The 18,532-nt window shown below is 53.5% G+C and overlaps 2 protein-coding genes across 2 annotated transcripts in view; one reads left to right on the forward strand and one right to left on the reverse strand.

Annotated features, from left to right (window-relative positions):
- Positions 1–16,014, forward strand: part of LOC105472243 (erb-b2 receptor tyrosine kinase 2) — a 29,803-nt gene extending 13,789 nt beyond the window's left edge. The window contains exons 10-27 of the mRNA XM_071083078.1: positions 1,783–1,856; positions 1,943–2,033; positions 2,250–2,449; positions 2,811–2,943; positions 3,026–3,116; positions 3,832–3,992; positions 6,855–6,902; positions 10,625–10,763; positions 10,844–10,966; positions 11,221–11,319; positions 12,178–12,363; positions 12,510–12,665; positions 12,781–12,856; positions 13,133–13,279; positions 13,993–14,090; positions 14,266–14,454; positions 14,741–14,993; positions 15,135–16,014. Coding sequence (XP_070939179.1) covers positions 1,783–1,856; positions 1,943–2,033; positions 2,250–2,449; positions 2,811–2,943; positions 3,026–3,116; positions 3,832–3,992; positions 6,855–6,902; positions 10,625–10,763; positions 10,844–10,966; positions 11,221–11,319; positions 12,178–12,363; positions 12,510–12,665; positions 12,781–12,856; positions 13,133–13,279; positions 13,993–14,090; positions 14,266–14,454; positions 14,741–14,993; positions 15,135–15,490 — 2,620 coding nt within the window. The 3' untranslated portion in view covers positions 15,491–16,014. The remainder of the gene's footprint in view (positions 1–1,782; positions 1,857–1,942; positions 2,034–2,249; positions 2,450–2,810; positions 2,944–3,025; positions 3,117–3,831; positions 3,993–6,854; positions 6,903–10,624; positions 10,764–10,843; positions 10,967–11,220; positions 11,320–12,177; positions 12,364–12,509; positions 12,666–12,780; positions 12,857–13,132; positions 13,280–13,992; positions 14,091–14,265; positions 14,455–14,740; positions 14,994–15,134) is intronic.
- A 574-nt stretch (positions 16,015–16,588) lies between these two features.
- On the reverse strand, positions 16,589–17,982 carry LOC105472244 (migration and invasion enhancer 1). The gene is made up of 4 exons (XM_011725307.2): positions 17,831–17,982; positions 17,620–17,717; positions 17,126–17,202; positions 16,589–17,039 (listed from the first exon to the last, which is right to left on the reverse strand). Exons 1-4 carry the CDS (start codon positions 17,917–17,919, stop codon positions 16,956–16,958), a joined length of 348 nt encoding a protein of 115 aa, XP_011723609.1. The 5' UTR covers positions 17,920–17,982; the 3' UTR covers positions 16,589–16,955.
- Between the last annotated feature and the right edge of the window lie 550 nt (positions 17,983–18,532).

Genomic DNA, 18,532 nt, shown 5'->3' on the forward strand with positions numbered 1-18,532 from the left:
GTAATCCCAGCACTTTGGGAGGCTGAGGCAGGCAGATCACTTGAGGTCAGAAGTTCAAGACCATCCTGGCCAACATGGTGAAACCCCATCTCTACTAAAAATACAAAAAATTAGCCAGGCTTGGTGGCATGCGCCTGTAGTCCCAGCTACTTGGGAGGCTAAGGCAGAAGAATCGCATGAACTCGGGAGGTGGAGGTTGCAGTGAGCTGAGATAATTTTGCCACTGTACTCCAGTCTGGGCGACAGAGTGAGACCCTGTCTCAAAAAAAAAAAAAAAACCAAAAAGGGGGTCAGGTGTGGTGGTGCACACCTGTAATCCCAGCACTTTGGGAGGTTGAAGCAGGAAGATTGCCTGAGTCCAGGAGTTCAAGACCAGCATGGGCAACATAGTGAGATCCCATCTCTACAGAAAACACAAAAAATTTGCCAGGCATGGTGGTATGCACCTGTAGTCTCAGCTACCAGGGAGACTGAGGTGGGAGAATCACCTGAGCCTGGGAGGTGGAGGCTGCAGTGGGTTGAGATCATGCCACCATACGCCAGCCTGGGTGACAGAAAGATCCTGTCTCAAAAAAATAAAATAAAAATTATCTTTCACACTTCCTTTACCTCCACTCTCCTTTCCAGAGGTGACCATGGTTAGCAGTGCATGTGTTCACCTAGACTGTTTATGCATCTGTAGACACACACACAGTGAAGTGTGGTTTTCATCGTTTTGGTGGGGAGGTTTGTTTCTGTAAATGGGAGCATATGGGGAGCACTGTCTGAACCTTGCTTTGAGAGCCGGTCATGACAGTTCCTGCCGAACCGCCTCGTTCTTTCAACAGCTGCAGAGCAGACGGCAGCAAGGAGAGGCAGCTAAGAACCCAGACTTGGGAGCCAGACTGCCTGGGTTTGAAACCCGACTCTACCACTTACTAGGCATGTGACTCTTGTGCTGTGCCTCAGTTTCTTCATCTGTAAAGTGGGGCAAAAACAGTCCCAACCTCGTAAGGTGGTTATACCACCACGCCTGGCCAGATGATTATTAAGTTTGAATGAGTTAGTATTTGTAAAGCTCTTAGAACAGTGCCTGGCAGATACTAAGTGCTCCTAAATGTTGGTTGTTATTATGTGGCTGGGTGGCTCAGGGTTTTATTTAACAGCTCCCCTATTTACTAATAGACATTTAGATCATGTTCCATTTTCATTCTTACAAACAGTTCCACCTTATATGTGGCTCTGGGCCAGTGTCTCCCTAGGCCACATTCCTAGAAATAAGATTTCTTTTTTTATTTTATTTTTTTGAGACGGAGTCTTGCTCCATCTCCAGGCTGGTGTGCAGTGGTGTGATCTCGGCTCACTGCAACCTCTGCCTCCCAGGTTCAAGCGATTCTCCTGCCTCAGCCTCTCGAGTAACTGGGACTATAGGCACGCGGCAACACACCCAGCTAATTTTTGTATTTGTAGTAGAGATGGGGTTTCACCATGTTGGCCAGGATAGTCTCCATCTCTTGACCTGTGATCTGCCTGCCTCAGCCTCCCAAAGTGCTGGGATTATAGGTGTGAGCCACTGTGCCCGGGCAGAAATAAGATTTCTAGATCAAAGGATATAAATGCTGTTTTGATAGATGTTGCCAAACTAAGGCCTGGGCTTTGAAGCCCAGGATGGGAACAGCTGGGCTCGATGGGCAAAGGGTTTGAGTGAAGGCATTCACGGTGGGGAGTGGCTGGCACGGCCAGTGTTGGGAGTGATGTCCACTCTGTTCCTGGCCCTGCTGATTCCTCTCCTGATCCCTCCAGCGACCCAGCCTCCAACACCGCCCCGCTTCAGCCGGAGCAGCTCCGAGTGTTTGAGACTCTGGAAGAGATCACAGGTGGGCTCTGTCTCTGCATCCTGCTCTGCCGGGGCTGGGAGTCCGTGTCCTGTCCCCACTCCCCTAATCTCACCCTCTGCCTGCAGGTTACCTATACATCTCAGCATGGCCAGACAGCCTGCCTGACCTTAGCGTCCTCCAGAACCTGCAAGTAATCCGGGGACGAATTCTGCACAAGTGAGTACTGGGAAAGAAGGGGCCTGATGGAGAGGAGTCCCAGGGAGGAGTCCCTGTGGGAAGCTTTGGGCCTGAGGGAGTATTCCTGTTCCCCTGGGACATAGCAGTAACCTTTCCATGAAAGTCTGCAGAGTGTGCTGGGGATGGAGGAAGATGAGAGTAGCCTTTGCTGTCCGGGAAGGGGACCATGGTAAGGTGCCCTCCTTTCTCCCATAGTGGCGCCTACTCACTGACCCTGCAAGGGCTGGGCATCAGCTGGCTGGGGCTGCGCTCGCTGAGGGAACTGGGCAGTGGACTGGCCCTCATCCACCATAACACCCGCCTCTGCTTTGTGCACACGGTGCCCTGGGACCAGCTCTTCCGGAACCCGCACCAAGCCCTGCTCCACACTGCCAACCGGCCAGAGGACGAGTGTGGTAAGACAGGGAGCCCAGTGTGTGTGCTCCCCATCTGCCAGCACACAAGAGTGCCCACGGGGTCCTGGCACCAGCGTTCTTGGACTTGTGCAGACTGCCTGTCCCTGTGCACCCTTCTTGACTCAGCGCAGCTCTGGCTGGCTTGGCCTCTTGGCATGGCTTCTCTAGCTGGGTCCCACCTGCCTTGGCATCCTTCCGTCCCCCTCTGTTTCTGAAATCTCAGAACTCTTCCTCTCCCTACATCGGCCCCACCTGTCCCCACCCCTCCAGCCCAGAGCCATGCCCACAGCCAGTTCCCTGGTTCACTTGGACCTGGGGCCTCCCCTAAAAGTCCCCTGCGGTCCCTTCCTCCTCACTGCAGTGGGCGAGGGCCTGGCCTGCCACCAGCTGTGCGCCCGAGGGCACTGCTGGGGTCCAGGGCCCACCCAGTGTGTCAACTGCAGCCAGTTCCTTCGGGGCCAGGAGTGCGTGGAGGAATGCCGAGTACTGCAGGGGTATGAGGGGCAGAGGAGAGGGGTGGCTGGAGGGGTGCATGGGGCTCCTCTCAGACCCGCTCACCACTGTCCTTTCTCTCAGGCTCCCCAGGGAGTATGTGAATGCCAGACACTGTTTGCCGTGCCACCCTGAGTGTCAGCCCCAGAATGGCTCAGTGACATGTTTTGGACCGGTGAGCTGCTGGCGGGCTCAGAGCTGGGTGGAGGGGTGCAGCGAGGGGGATTGCCAGGGACTTGGTAGGATGGCGAGACGCAGCAGGGTGTGCCATCTGGTAAAATATCCCTGGAGAGGGCTCAGCACTCAGACCCGAACAGCAGCAGAGTGGCAGGAAAGGGGGCCCGGGGGACCCTGGGGCCCTTCAGACTATGAAAAGGTTCTAAGGAGGTCTGCGTTTGCGGCTGTGGCTGTGGCTGTGCTAGGGTGGTTAGCCCTGCGGGCTCAGGCGTCAGACTACCTGGATTCAGACCCAGGTCCTGCTTCCAACCTTGGTGTTTTATTCCTAAAATGGGTATTGTAATAGTACCTACCTTGCTGGGGTGTGGCGAGAATGAAATTAAACAGGACTTGGCACAGTGAAGCCCGGGAAAGGCTTTCTATGCAGCAGTGACTGTTGTTACTCGCTGTTACACCTTAGGTAATGCGTTTTCTTCTCTGGGTGCCTCCCATTCTCTGGCTCAAGTCCCCGCCCAGGATCAAGCTTGGAGGAGGGCCCCGAGGGAGGGTCCACAGAGACTGGGTGAAGAGCAGAGGTGTTTGTCCCAGGAGCACGGTGAAAATTGCTGCTGGGTGGCCTTGGGAAGCACAAAGGGGACCCAACTAAGGGCCTGATCCTACTGCCCTGGGGGTGTCAGTGCCAGCCCCCTACAAACCTTTTCTGCCCCTCCCAGGAGGCTGACCAGTGTGTGGCCTGTGCCCACTATAAGGACCCTCCCTTCTGCGTGGCCCGCTGCCCCAGCGGTGTGAAACCTGACCTCTCCTACATGCCCATCTGGAAGTTTCCAGATGAGGAGGGCACGTGCCAGCCTTGCCCCATCAACTGCACCCACTCGTGAGTCCGAGGGTCTTTTCTGCAGAAAGGAGGACTTTCCTTTCAGGGGTCTCTCTGGGGCTCTTACTATAAAAGGGGACCAACTCTCCCTTTATCATATCTTATTTCTGATGGCAAAAATAACACATTGTTGGGGCCGGGCATGGTGGCTCACGCCCATAATCCCAGCACTGTGGGAGGCCGAGGCGGACAGATGACCTGAGGTCAGGAGTTTGAGACCAGCCTGGCTAACACGGTGAAACCCCGTCTCTACTAAATAATATAAAAAATTAGCCGGGTGTGGTGGTGGGCGCCTGTAATCCCAGCTACTCGGCAGGCTGAGGCAGGAGAATGGCATGAACTCAGGAAGCGGAGCTTGTAGGGAGCTGAGACTGCGCCACTGCACTCCAGCCTAGGCAACAGAACGAGACTCCATCTCAAAAAAAATAAAAATAAGAATAACACATTGTTAAAATGGTAAAATTAAAACATGAAATATAAATTAATGCCCTAGCAGTTCTATCCCCACTGTTAATAATTTGAAATATTTTTCCTCTAGTTATTTTTGTCTGTGCACATTCTAATATGTATATATAAGTTAACATACATTAATATTATTCTCCAGTTATTTTTATCTGTGCACGTTCTAACACACACACACACACACACACACACATATATATATATATATTTAGATGGAGTCTCACTCTGTCACCCAGGCTGGAGTGCAGTGGTGCAATCTTGGCTCACTGCAGCCTCTACCTCCTGGGTTCAAGCAATTCTCCTGCCTTGGCCTCCTGAGTAGCTGGGATTACAGGAACATGCTACCTTGCCTAGTTAATTTTTGTATTTTCAGTAGATGGGGTTTCACCATGTTGGCCAGGCTGGTCTTGAACCCCTGACCTCAGGTGATCTGCCAGCCTCGGCCTCCCAAAGTGTTGGGATTACAGGGGTGAGCCACCATGCCCAGTCATATATTTCTTTTTACCAAATAGAATCATAGTTCATACATATTGTTTGCAAATTGCTTTTTCTCACTTTCCAGGACCTTGAAATGTTTTTCCATGTTCTAACATGGTGATCTACCTTATTCTTTTAATTTTTCTTATTTAGTTGTCTTTACACATGAAACACATGAATACATCCTTGTGATAAACATTTTCAGTAACATAAAAGTATAAATGTTACAAAACCACTCAACTCCCTGTCCACCCAGTCTCTCCTGTGGGCTGGGAGAACCACCGCATTGACTTGTGTGTTCATCCTTCTGGGCTCTTTTCTGCACACTTATATAGACACACTACATTTATATTAGGTTGAGTCAAATAAGATTGCTGTTTGTGTAAACCAAAAATGGGCACGCGGTGACTCACACCTGTAATTCCAGCACTTTGGGAGTCTGAGGCAGGCGGATCACTTGAGATCAGGAGTTCGAGATCAATCTGGCCAACATAGCGACACCCTGTCTCTACTAAAAATACAAAAATTAGCCGGGTATGGTGATGCACACCTGAAATCCCAGCTACTCGGGAGGCTGAGGTAGGAGAAAACAGGTGAGGCGGAGGTTTCAATGAGCCTAGATTGTGCCACTGCACTCCAGCCTGGATGACAGAACAAGACTCTTGTCTCAAAAAAAAAAAAAAAAAAGGTCAAGAAACAGCAATTTCATATAGTTCCACTTGTCATCAGATTTGTGTGCGTGTACATTTTGTAATGTAAATGGGATCATTCTCTTCATACTATTCTGCAGTTTACTTTCCCTCCGACTTGAGGTATCCTTTCTTGTGAGTACAGACAGATCTACCATCTTTATTTTTTTTTAATTATTCAACCTATAACATGGATGTAATTTCACTTTGTTTTTGAGGGATATTGAGCTTGTTTCCCTGTTTTCGCAGTTTATTGCAATTGAGCTCCATACACAAGTGAGCATTCTTCTGTATGCCCCCTAGTGTCCACACATTGGCATTTTTAGGGTATATAGTGCTGGCAATGTTTATCACAAGGATGTATTCATGCGTTTCAATTTAAAGACAACTAAATGAGAAAAATTAAAAGAATATGGGTCCGGGCTGGGTGCAGTGGCTCACGCCTGTAATCCCAGCACTTTGGGAGGCCGAGGCAGGCAGATCACCAGAGGTCAGGAGTTCAAGACCAGCCTGGCCAACATGGCAAAACCCCGTCTCTACTAAAAATACAAAAATTAGCCGGGCGTGGTGGTGGGCACCTGTAATCCCAGCTATTTGAGAAGCTGAGACAGGAGAATTGCTTGAACCTGGGCGGCGGAGGTTGCGGTGAGCCAAGATTGCACCAGTGTACTCCAACCTGGACAACAGAGTGAAACTCCATCTCGAGAAAAAAAAGAAAAGAAAAAAAAAAGAGAATATGGGTCCACATCCATATGGATCCTAGATCCAGATCACGGTATTAGAACATGGAAAAACATTGCAAGATTCTGTTAAGTGACAAAAGCATTTGCAAGCAATATGTACGGTCTGTATTCAGAGGAGAATTTGCTGCATCATAGATAATATTTCGTAGGTGTTGCCAAACCGTTCTCTGGAGAAGTCGTATCAGTTTACCCTGAGATTCTTCTATGGAGGGAATAGTTGAGCTCCCTTACTTGCCTTTCTGGGTGCCCTCCCTGCTTCCTACCCACCACAAGGGGCTGCAGGGGAGAGGGGCATGCGGGTTCCTTGGATGGAGAAGGAGTCTCCTTGTGGGGTGGTAGAAGGAGCACTGATGGCCTTGAGCCCAGTTTCTACCTTTGTCAAATGGGGATAATGACCCAGCCACACCCCTCCCGGGTTTGTTGTGAGACTGGAACGGTGGTTCCCAAGAGGGTGGTTCCCAGAATTGTTGATGAGACTCTTTCTCCTGCAGCTGTGTGGACCTGGATGACAAGGGCTGCCCCGCCGAGCAGAGAGCCAGGTTGGCTTGGACCCCAGGATGTACCCCTCGTTGCCCTTCACTCCCCCACTGGATGCTGGGTGGTCACTGCTGTAGGGAGGAGACCCCCTGACATATGTCCCTTCCCACTCACTCTTCCACTGTGGAATCTCCTGTCATTTTCCACTTCAACAAGTGACAGAGGACCTGCTCCGAAACTGAGGGGAGGGGACCGCAGGGAACGATGGCTAGAAAACCCAGTCCCTCCCCAGCCTGGAGTAACTTGATGTCCTGTGAGGGACACGGGCAAAGTGCAATTCCGTGGAAGTCAAGAGAGGCAGAGAAGAGTGCAGCCGCACCGCTGAAGGAGCGATGAATTCTTTTTTTTTTTTTTTTGAGACAGAGTCTCGCTCTGTCGCCCAGGCTGGAGTGCAGTGGCGCGATCTCGGCTCACTGCAAGCTCCGCCTCCCGGGTTCACGCCATTCTCCTGCCTCAGCCTCCCGAGTAGCTGGGACTACAGGCGCCCACAACCGCGCCCGGCTAATTTTTTGTATTTTTAGTAGAGACGGGGTTTCACCGTGGTCTCGATCTCCTGACCTTGTGATCTGCCCGCCTCGGCCTCCCAAAGTGCTGGGATTACAGGCGTGAGCCACCGCGCCCGGCCAGGAGCGATGAATTCTTAACTGGGGATGGTGGGAGGCTTCAAGGAGGAGGTGGAATTTGAGCCAGGCTTTGAGAGAGGAGCAGGAATTGCACTTGCATTTAGGTAGAAAGCACTGGGGTGCAAGGTGACACTGGAGGGGGAGGCATCAGGAAATCCAGGATGTCTTCCAAGTTCTGGTGTCGGGGGCTGTTGAGTAAGCACAGGAGTAAGGGGGTCATTAGAGTCAGGGTGGGGTCTGACCTGGAGGCCAGAGGCCCTGAACCCAAGCCACAGGGTGGGACTTGACTGTCTGGGCAGTGGGGACCTTTGGGAAGGACTTTGGGTAGAAAAACAGACTGAAGTCTTTGTCTTAGGCAATCATCTGTCCGTGAAATGAGTATGTGTTACAGGCTTGGTATGGGCCAGACCCTGTGCTAAGCAAGGGGGTGCGGAGAGGACAGGATGACAAGAATATTGGATCAACATCCAGGAGCTCCATCTATCCCAGGATGCACTATCTTTTTTGTTTTTTTGAGATGGAGTCTCACTCTGTCGGCAGGCTGGAGTACAGTGGCGCCATCTCATTTCACTGCAACCTCTGCCTCCTGGCCTGAGGCTCCCGAGTAGCTGGGATTACAGGCATGCGCCACCACACCCAGCTAATTTTTGTATTTTTAGTAGAGACGGGGTTTCACCTTGTTGGCCAGGATTGTCTCCATCGCTTGACCTTGAGATCCGCCCACCTCGGCCTGCCAAAGTGCTGGGATTACAGATGTTAGCCACCGTGCCCAGCCAGATACGCTATCTTTTTATTGAGTGATTGAGACAGGGTCTTGTTCTGTTGTCCAGTCTTGAATGTGGTGGTGCAATCACAGGCGCACTGCAGCCTTGGCCTCCTGGGCTCAAGTGACCCTGCTGCGGCAGCTGGGACTATGGGAGCATGCCACCACACCTGGCTAATTAAAAATTTTTTTTTGTATAGACAGGATCTCACTGGGTTGCCCAAGCTGGTCTCAAACTCGTGGGCTTAAGTGATCCTCCTGTTTTGGCCTCCCAAAGTGTTAGGATTACAGGCATGAGCCACCACTCCTGGCAATGAGCCAAGTCTCTTTTTTTTTTTTTTTTTTAGATGGAGTCTTGCTCTGTTGCCCAGGCCCGAGTGCAATGGTACGATCTTGGCTCACTGCAACCTCTACCTCCCAGGTTCAAGCAATCCTCCTGTCTAAGCCCTTGTAGTAGCTGGGATTACAGGCATGTGCCATCATGCCCGGCTAATTTTTGTATTGTTAGTAGAGACAGGGTTTCGCCATGTTGGCCAGGCTGGTCTTGAACTGCTGACCTCAGGTGATCCACCTGCCTTGGCCTCCCAAAGTGCTGGGATTACAGGCATGAGCCACACCTGGCCAAGCCAAGTCTTAAAAGATGACCCTGTGGAGAAATGGTGGTCCAGGCTGAAGGGACAGCCTATGCAAACACCAGGAGGTGTGGAAAATCATTCAGTAAAAACTGTACCTTGAATACCCATACAGCCATTCTGTTTTTCACTTTTTTTTTTTTTTTTTTGAGACGTTTCCCTGTTGTTGCCCAGGCTGGAATACAATGGCACAATCTTGGCTCACCGCAACCTCCACCTCCCAGGTTCAAGTGATTCTCCTCCTCAGCCTCCAGAGTAGCTGGGATTACAGGCATGCACCACCATGCCTGGCTAATTTTGTATTTTTAGTGGAGATGGGGTTTCTCCATGTTAGTCAGACTGGTCTCGAACTCTCGACCTCAGGTGATCCGCCCACCTCAACCTCAAGCCACTGTGCCCAGCCCTACTTTCAATATTCAATAAATTACATAGCCAGGCACAGTAGCTCACACCTGTAATCCCAGCACTTTAGGAGGCCAAGGTGGGAAGATCCTTTGAGGTTAGAAGCTCGAGACCGGCCTGGGCAACACAGTGAGACCCCATTTCTACAAAAAAATAAAAAAACTAGCCAAATGTGGTGTTGTGTGTCTGTAGTCCCAGCTATTTGGGCAGCTGAGGTGGAAGGATTGCTTGAGCCCGGAGGTCAAGGCTGCAGTGGGCCATGATCCCACCACTGCACTCAGCCTGGGCAACACAGGAAGGCCCTGTCTCAAAATTAAATAAATAAATAACACAAACTATTTAACAGTTTATTATAAAATAGGCTTTGTGTCAGATGATTCTGCCCAACTGTAAGCTGCTGGCAGTGTAAATGTTCTGAGCACGTGTGAGCCAGGCTAGGTGTCTTTTTTGTCTTTTTTTTTTTTTTTTTTCCTTTTTGTGGAGAACGGGGTCTTGCTATATTACCCAGGCAGGTCTCAAACTCCTGGGCTCAAGTTATCCTCCCGCCTCTGCCTCCCTAAGAGCTGGGATTACAGGCGTGAGCCACCGCACCCGGCCAGGCTAGGTGTCTTAAATGCATTTTCAGTTTCAACTTACAATTGGTTTATCAGGATGTGGCCCCATGGTGTTGAGGGACATGTGTATTAACAGTCTCCTTAGTGATTTTTTTTTTTTTTGAGATGGAGTCTCTTACTGTTGCCCAGGCTGTAGTGCAGTGGCGCAATCTTGGCTCACTGCAACCTCCGTCTCCTGGGTTCAAGTGATTCTCCTGCCTCAGTCTCCCAAGCAGCTGGGATTACAGGCACTCACACCACACCCAGCTCATTTTTTTGTGTGTATTTTTAGTAGAGACGGGATTTCACTATGTTGGCCAGGCCGGTCTCGAACTCCTGACCTTGTGATCCACCCGCCTCAGCCTCCCAAAGTGCTGGGATTCCAGGCGTGAGCCACTGTGCCCAGCATCCTTAGTGATTTTTACACCATAAAGTGTTGGAGCTCTAAGGCAGAGCCAAGGCTAGAGAACCAAGTATAGAGAATCTGGAGATGTGGAGAGGGCTCTGATTGCCTACAAGGAGTTTGGACTTTATTGTGGAGGCAGTGGGGAGCCAAGGCAGGTTTAGAGTAGGAGAGGGTCCAAGCCTGTGGGTCACCCTTCCGACTTCCCTTTCCGAATGCCAAACACCTTCTTCATGTCCCCCGTGGGCCCCCTTTGTCCCTCCTACCCCAAACTAGCCCTCAATCCCTGACCCTGGCTCCGCCCCCAGCCCTCTGACGTCCATCATCTCTGCTGTGGTGGGCATTCTGCTGGTCGTGGTCTTGGGGGTGGTCTTTGGAATCCTCATCAAGCGACGGCAGCAGAAGATCCGGAAATACACGATGCGGAGGCTGCTGCAGGAAACGGAGGTAAGGCGGGGTGAAGGCCTGCCAGCCCGCGTGGGGTCTCCACTGGCTCCCGGCACTGACCCACCACCCCCTCACCCCAGCTGGTGGAGCCACTGACACCGAGTGGAGCGATGCCCAACCAGGCGCAGATGCGGATCCTGAAAGAGACGGAGCTGAGGAAGGTGAAGGTGCTTGGATCTGGAGCTTTTGGCACAGTCTACAAGGTCAGGGCCAGGTCCTGGGGTGGGCGGCCCCAGAAGGTGGGGGCGGTGCCTGGAGGGGTGTGGTCGGCAGTTCCGATGGGAGGGGCAAGAGCCGGAGGCAGTATTTGGGGGAGGGCAGTTACAGCGGAGCAGAAGGGAACGGGAGCAAGCCCCAGGGTGGGGAAGGATGTTTGGAGCACAAGTAATGATCTCCTGGAAGGCAGGTAGGATCCAGCCCACGCTCTTCTCACTCATATCCTCTTCTTTCTGCCCAGGGCATCTGGATCCCTGATGGGGAGAATGTGAAAATTCCAGTGGCCATCAAAGTGTTGAGGGAAAACACATCCCCCAAAGCCAACAAAGAAATCTTAGACGTAAGCCCCTCTACCCTCTTCTGCTGACAGGAAGGACCCCATGGCTGCAGGTCTGGGCTCTGGTCTCTTCATTGGGGTTTGGGGAGATATGACTCCCGCAAACCTAGACTATTTTTTTGGAGACGGAGCCTTGCTCTGTCACCCAGGCTGGAGTGCAGTGGCGTGATCTCAGCTCACTGCAACCTCCACCTCCTGGGCTCAAGCGATTTTCATGCCTTAGGCTCCTGAGTAGCTGGAATTACAAGCACCTGCCTGTTTTTTTTTTTTTTTTTTTTTTTTTGAGACAGAGTCTCGCTCTGTCATCCAGGCTGGAGTGAAATGGCGTGGTCTTGGCTCGGCCTCCCAGGTTAAAGCGATTCTCCTCCCTCAGTCTCCTGAGTAACTGAGATTATAGGTGTGAGCCATCACGCCCGGCTAATTTTTGTATTTTTAGTAGAGATGGGGTTTCACCATGTTGGCCAAGCTGGTCTCAAACTCCTGACCTCGTGATCCGCCTGCCTCGGCCTCCCAAAGTGCTGGGATTACAGGCGTGAGCCACCGTGCCCGGCCTAATTTTTGTATTTTTACTAGAGACGGGGTTTCACCATGTTGGCCAGGCTGGTACTTTGGGCATTCACAGGCCGTGAGCCGCGGCTGTGGTTTGTGATGGTCGGGAGGCTGTGTGGTGGTTGCGAGGCTGTGTTTGGGGGTGTGTGGTGTTTGGGGGTGTGTGGTGGTTGGGAGGCTGTGTGATGGTTGGGAGGCTGTGTGGTGTTTGGGGGTGTGTGGTGGTTGGGAGGCTGTGTGATGGTTGGGAGGCTGTGTGGTGTTTGGGGGTGTGAGGTCTCCCATACCCTCTCAGTGTACCCTTGTCCCCAGGAAGCATACGTGATGGCTGGTGTGGGCTCCCCATATGTCTCCCGCCTCCTGGGCATCTGCCTGACATCCACGGTGCAGCTGGTGACACAGCTTATGCCCTATGGCTGCCTCTTAGACCATGTCCGAGAAAACCGCGGACGCCTGGGCTCCCAGGACCTGCTGAACTGGTGTATGCAGATTGCCAAGGTATGCACTTAGGGCACCTGGGCTCTTTGCGGGTCCCTTTGGAGCAAGCCCCTATGTCCACAAGGGGCTAGGATGGGGACTCTTCCTGGGCATATGACCAGGGCCAGGCCCGCCCAGAAGGTCTACCTGGGTGCTTCCCATTCCAGGGGATGAGCTACCTGGAGGATGTGCGGCTCGTACACAGGGACTTGGCTGCTCGGAACGTGCTGGTCAAGAGTCCCAACCATGTCAAAATTACAGACTTTGGGCTGGCTCGGCTGCTGGACATTGACGAGACAGAGTACCATGCAGATGGGGGCAAGGTTAGGTGAAGGAGCAGAGGAAGTCGGGTGGAGTGGGGTCTGGCCCCTGGGAGAACTCTGAGTGGCCACCTCCCCACCACACACAGTTGGAGGACTTCCTCTTCTGCCCTCCCAGGTGCCCATCAAGTGGATGGCGCTGGAGTCCATTCTCCGACGGCGGTTCACCCACCAGAGTGATGTGTGGAGTTATGGTGTGTGGTGGGGAGTGTTGGGAGGGGTGGGTGAGGAGTCATGGCTGGAGGGAGGATGAGAACTGGGATGGGGAAAATTATGGGGCCACCTCAGCATGTGGAGGGAGGGAAGGGGCTGCCTGTGCCCCACCTTGCAGGGTCTGTGCACTTCCCAGGATTAGGGAAAGACTGGGTAGATTCTGTCTCCTGGCATCACATCTCCCCCCTGCTGCCATGATGCCAGACTCCTGGGCAGAACCTCTGGCCCTCCCACTCCTGACCCTGTCTCTGCCTTAGGTGTGACTGTGTGGGAGCTGATGACTTTTGGGGCCAAACCTTACGATGGGATCCCAGCCCGGGAGATCCCTGACCTGCTGGAAAAGGGGGAGCGGCTGCCCCAGCCCCCCATCTGCACCATTGATGTCTACATGATCATGGTCAAATGTGCGTGGCTGAGCTGTGCGGGCTGCCTGGAGGAGGGTGGGAGGTCCTGGGTCGAGAAGCCCACAAAGGGCATGAAAGGGGACCAGGATGTATGTAGACCCAGGAACCCTGGTATATTAGGAGCCTCAAAACCTTCTCATATCCCTTTTACAGTCAAAGTCCAAAGCCACTCTTGAGGAACAACTAGAGAACCTTATGTACAATATTAAGCTGGGCACAGTGGCTCATGCCTGTAATCCCAGTACTTTGGGAGGCTGAGGTGGGAAGATCCCTTGAAGCCAGGAGTTCAAGACCAGACTGGGCAACACAGTGAGACCCTATCTCTACAAAAAATAAAAAAATTCGCTGGGCGTGGTGGTGTGTGCCTGTAGTCCCAGCTACTCGGGAGAGGCTGAGGCAGGAAGATCACTTGAGCCCAGTTGAAGGTGGCAGTAAGCTATGATTGCGCCACTGAAATCCAGCCTGGGCGACAGAGTGAAACCTGATCTCAAAAAAACAAAAAAGCAAACAAAAAGAAAAAAAAATTAAAAGGGAAACTAGTAGAGATGCCCGAAGGTTCTGGCTGAAGCCCCCAGAGTCTGGTACTACTTCTCTACCACCAAGGGCTTTGGGCTGTCCCTTGGGACTGTCTAGACCAGACTGCAGCGGGAGTGGGAGGGGAGGCAGCAGGCACACAGGGCCGGGGCTAGATGCTGGCCTCCCTCCTGCCCCAGGTTGGATGATTGACTCTGAATGTCGGCCGAGATTCCGGGAGTTGGTGTCGGAATTCTCCCGCATGGCCAGGGACCCCCAGCGCTTTGTGGTCATCCAGGTACTGGGCCTCTGTGCCCCATCCCTGCCTGTGGCTAAGAGCACCCTCCTGCAGAGGGTGGGAAGGAGAGATGAGTCCGGTGTGTCAGGCCCCTCACCTGCTATGAGCCTTCTTCATGGAAGGCTGCATGCTGAGCTGGGGAGGGGCCACCATCCCACCTCTCCTTCCTCCGCAGAATGAGGACTTGGGCCCAGCCAGTCCCTTGGACAGCACCTTCTACCGCTCACTGCTGGAGGACGATGACATGGGGGACCTGGTGGATGCTGAGGAGTATCTGGTACCCCAGCAGGGCTTCTTCTGTCCAGACCCTGCCCCGGGCACTGGGGGCATGGTCCACCACAGGCACCGCAGCTCATCTACCAGGGTCAGTGCCTTCGGTCACACTGTGTGGCTGCTTACCTCCTCCATCCCTGGTGGACTAGGGTCCCTTTCTCTGATGTTCCCTCAACTGTCACCTCTCAAGGAGACCCCATTATCCCTACAAAAAATTCTTACTGCCTTCCAACCTCTGTGACCCCATTCTCTCCACGGTGATTGTGTCATACCCCAAAGGTGACCTGTTTTTCTCCTGTGACCCTGTCACCTCCCATGGAGTCCCCATCCCAGATCCATTAAGTGACTCCCATCATGACTTACTTTCTTGTCCCCAGAGTGGCGGTGGGGACCTGACGCTAGGGCTGGAGCCCTCTGAAGAGGAGGCCCCCAGGTCTCCACGGGCACCCTCCGAAGGGACTGGCTCTGATGTATTTGATGGTGACCTAGGAATGGGGGCAGCCAAGGGGCTGCAAAGCCTCCCCGCACATGACCCCAGCCCTCTACAGCGGTACAGTGAGGACCCCACGGTACCCCTGCCCTCTGAGACTGACGGCTACGTTGCCCCCCTGACCTGCAGTCCCCAGCCCGGTATGGAGTCCAGTCTAAGCGGAGAGACTGATGGGCGGGGTAGGGGGGACCCTCAGCCCAGGGTCCACTGTGGGGGCAGAGGGAGTGGCAGCGACACCGGGGTTCCTTCCCCTAATAGGTCATCTTCTCTTGGCCTTTCAGAATATGTGAACCAGCCAGATGTTCGGCCACAGCCCCCTTCGCCCCAAGAGGGCCCTCTGTCTCCTGCCCGACCTACTGGTGCCACTCTGGAAAGGCCCAAGACTCTCTCCCCAGGGAAGAATGGGGTTGTCAAAGACGTTTTTGCCTTTGGGGGTGCTGTGGAGAACCCCGAGTACTTGGCACCCCGGGGAGGAGCTGCCCCTCAGCCCCACCTTCCTCCTGCCTTCAGCCCAGCCTTCGACAACCTCTATTACTGGGACCAGGACCCATCAGAGCGGGGGGCTCCACCCAGCACCTTCAAAGGGACACCTACGGCAGAGAACCCAGAGTACCTGGGTCTGGACGTGCCAGTGTGAACCAGAAGGCCAAGTCCGCAGAAGCCCCGATGTGTCCTCAGGGAGCAGGGAAGGCCTGACTTCCACTGGCATCAAGAGGCGGGCGGGCCCTCCGACCACTTCCAGAGGAATCTGCCATGCCCGGAACCTGTCCTAAGGAAACTTCCTGCTTGAGTTCCCAGATGGCTGGAAGGGGTCCAGCCTAGTTGGAAGAGGAACAGCACTGGGGAGTCTTGGTGGATTCTGGGGCCCTGCCCAATGAGACTCTAGGGTCCAGTGGATGCCACAGCCCAGCCTGGCCCTTTCCTTCCAGATCCTGCATACTGAAAGCCTTAGGGAAGCTGGCCTGAGAGGGGAAGTGGCCCTAAGGGAGTGTCTAAGAACAAGAGCGACCCATTCAGAGATTGTCCCTGAGACCTAGTACTACCCCCCATGAGGAAGGAGCAGCAATGGTGTCAGTATCCAGGCCTTGTACAGAGTGCTTTTCTGTTTAGTTTTTACTTTGTTTTGTTTTTTAAAGATGAAATAAAGACCCAGGGGGAGAATGGGTGTTGTATGGGGAGGCAGATGTGGGGGGTCCTTCTCCACACCCACTTTCTCCATTTGCAAATATATTTTGGAGAACAGTTAGGCACCGGCCTATGTCTGGGGGTAGCTCTGCACCATCCCTTCCTGCTCACCTTACACTCAACTCCTCTTTTCCTGGAGGGAGTGACCAGGAATCTTCAGAAAGCTTGGATGAGGAGCCTGACATCCAGTTCTCTAGCTTCAGGGTTGGGGGGGATCGGGAAGCTGGATTCGGATCTGAGAGCCCTTTAACAACCAGATCATTCTTTCTTAGAACGAATTCCTGAGGCCACTCACCAGAATGGGGTTATTTCCTCCTTGTGAGTCAGGAGAGTGGCGGTTGAGTGGGCGAAAGACGAGGCAGGGTCTACTGTGGGACTCATTTTCCTTGCCTTGGCTATGCCAGAGGAGCTCACTGACCTAAGGAGTAGCTGTCCAGAAAGTCCACCCAAGCCAGCACAGCCACCCTGGCGGTACAAAGGCTGGGCCGGCCGGACTTCTGTGCCCCCCACATTCCCAGATTGGACATATAAAAACACACACTAGTTAGCATTAGTGTTTGTAGTGCCACTTTACTGCCAATGGCTGACATTGCCCTGGGTTGGGGAAAATAAATAAAATCTACTGTGGCATCAGACAGGTATTACCGAGGTGAAGAGTGGACCAGGCTTTTGTGGGCACTTATCCTGGGAAGGGGGTATAAGGTGGCTGGGGAAGTGTCCGTGGAGAGTGTCTCTCTCCTGCCCCCAAGGCCATGGAATCTTATTCCTTCCTTGTACCCAAAAGGGCAAAGTGGAGGCCAGGGTCTCTTTGCTAAGGAGCTAAGTAAGGGAAAGAGGCAGGGGGAGCTCCCAGCAGGACCAAAGGGAGACCAAGGCTTGGACCCCAGAACAGAGCAGGAACCCAGAATCCTGTGCAGTCACAGGATGACGCAGGGAGGACGGCTGTTGGTGATCTTTTCTAGGGGTTCTCCTTTACTGGCTCTTCGGATGGCCTCAATGAGCTAGAGGACAGAGATGTGGAATGACAGGATGATGCACTGCTGGGGTAGGATGACCCAGAGGTCCTCCCAACACTGCAAATACTCACATCTTTCTCATAGGGAAAGCCCCCATTCTCCAGCTTGGAGAACACCAGCTGTCCATTTATCTCTATCTCAAAGGCACCTGGTAAGAAATCAACAGATAAATAAATGGTACACTGAGAACATAGGCAGAAATCAGGAGTTCCTTCAAAGGGGTCCCCCACCACTCTCACTGGAGACCCATTTGTAGCTCCTTAAGCCATTCCCCAACCCTGGGTCAACTCCAGGGAACCTGAGGGAGGCCCCGCCTGTGTGCCCCTGGCAACAATGAAAGACTCCCTCCCCTCCAACCCTACACGATTGCAGTCTAATAGGTTTTTCCCCCGCAGGCCTCTGTGAACCCCCTGACATATGGAAGGGAACTCATGTTGGCTGGACATTTTACCATGTGCCAGGCACTGCAGGCACTTTACATAAAGCAGCCAATGTCAGAACTAGAAAGCGGGAGAGCTGGGATTTAGAGTACAGACTGACTCAGCAGGTGTTCCATGAGCCTCACCTGTGCCCCCCAAGCGCGACTCGATCTCGATGCCCGGATACTGCTCCTTCACAGCACTGGCCAGCTCCAGGTAGGTCGCCTCGAAGCCGCAGGGTTCACTGGGGAGAAGAAATGGGGCTGGGCTGGGGACTCGGGGGTGGGGCCTCCCGTGGACCCACCTCCGTCCGGCCCACGGGACCAGGGTAGGGGTCCTCCACCCGGGACCGCTCACCAGTACTCCACCATGATGCGGACCCCACTCCCCAGCTCCACCTCCTCGGGAGGGGGCGCTACGGACGTCTGTCCCGGCTCCCCGCTCATAGCTGCCTGCTCCGCTCGGGCCCCTGCTTCCGGGTGTGACGCGCTCAGCGGGCACGTGACGGGGCGGGGCCTCTGGAGCGTGGCGGGGCCGAGCGTGGCGTTGGGGCGGGGCCGAGCGTGGCGTCCGGGCGCCCCCTGTAGGCCTCCGCCATTGCTACGTTTTGACCTCGTACGGCAGCTCCGGAGCTCGCGCCCCGGGCAGAGTCTGGGAGAACCGGTACAGATCCTCCTTCCCCGGCCCGGTCTCCCGGAATGCCGAGCTTCCCCACTCCCGATGTCCGCCAGACTTCACGGCTTCATTTACTCTAATGGACTATCTTAGACTGCAGAGCGCTTTTCAGTTTACTAAAGAAAGAGAAAGCGGTGGGGCAACCATCCTGGAGATGGGAGTGGGTGTGGCTGATGTATGAAATAGTTGACATTTTCTCGCTCACATGCTGATGGCATTTGTTGTTTTTTTTCACTCTTGTTGCCCAGGCTGGAGTGCAATGGCGCGATCTCGGCTCACTGCAACCTCCGCCTCCGGGGTTCAAACGATTCTTCTGCCTCAGCCTCCCAAGTAGTTGGGACTACAGGCGCGTGCCACCGCACCCGGCTAATTTTGTGTTCTTAG

Source organism: Macaca nemestrina, chromosome 17 (genome assembly GCF_043159975.1).
Source record: "Macaca nemestrina isolate mMacNem1 chromosome 17, mMacNem.hap1, whole genome shotgun sequence".
NCBI lineage: Eukaryota > Metazoa > Chordata > Mammalia > Primates > Cercopithecidae > Macaca > Macaca nemestrina.

What these genes read in the sequence shown, in the direction of transcription:
- LOC105472244 (XM_011725307.2), bottom strand. Translation starts at nt 17,919, where the DNA reads ATGAGCGGGGAGCCGGGACAGACGTCCGTAGCGCCCCCTCCCGAGGAG. An exon ending in GTCGCGCTTGGGGGGCACAG is followed by an intron (nt 17,203 to 17,619) that starts GTGAGGCTCATG and finishes ATTTCTTACCAG; the next exon opens with GTGCCTTTGAGATAGAGATA. An exon ending in GCTTTCCCTATGAGAAAGAT is followed by an intron (nt 17,040 to 17,125) that starts GTGAGTATTTGC and finishes TCTGTCCTCTAG; the next exon opens with CTCATTGAGGCCATCCGAAG.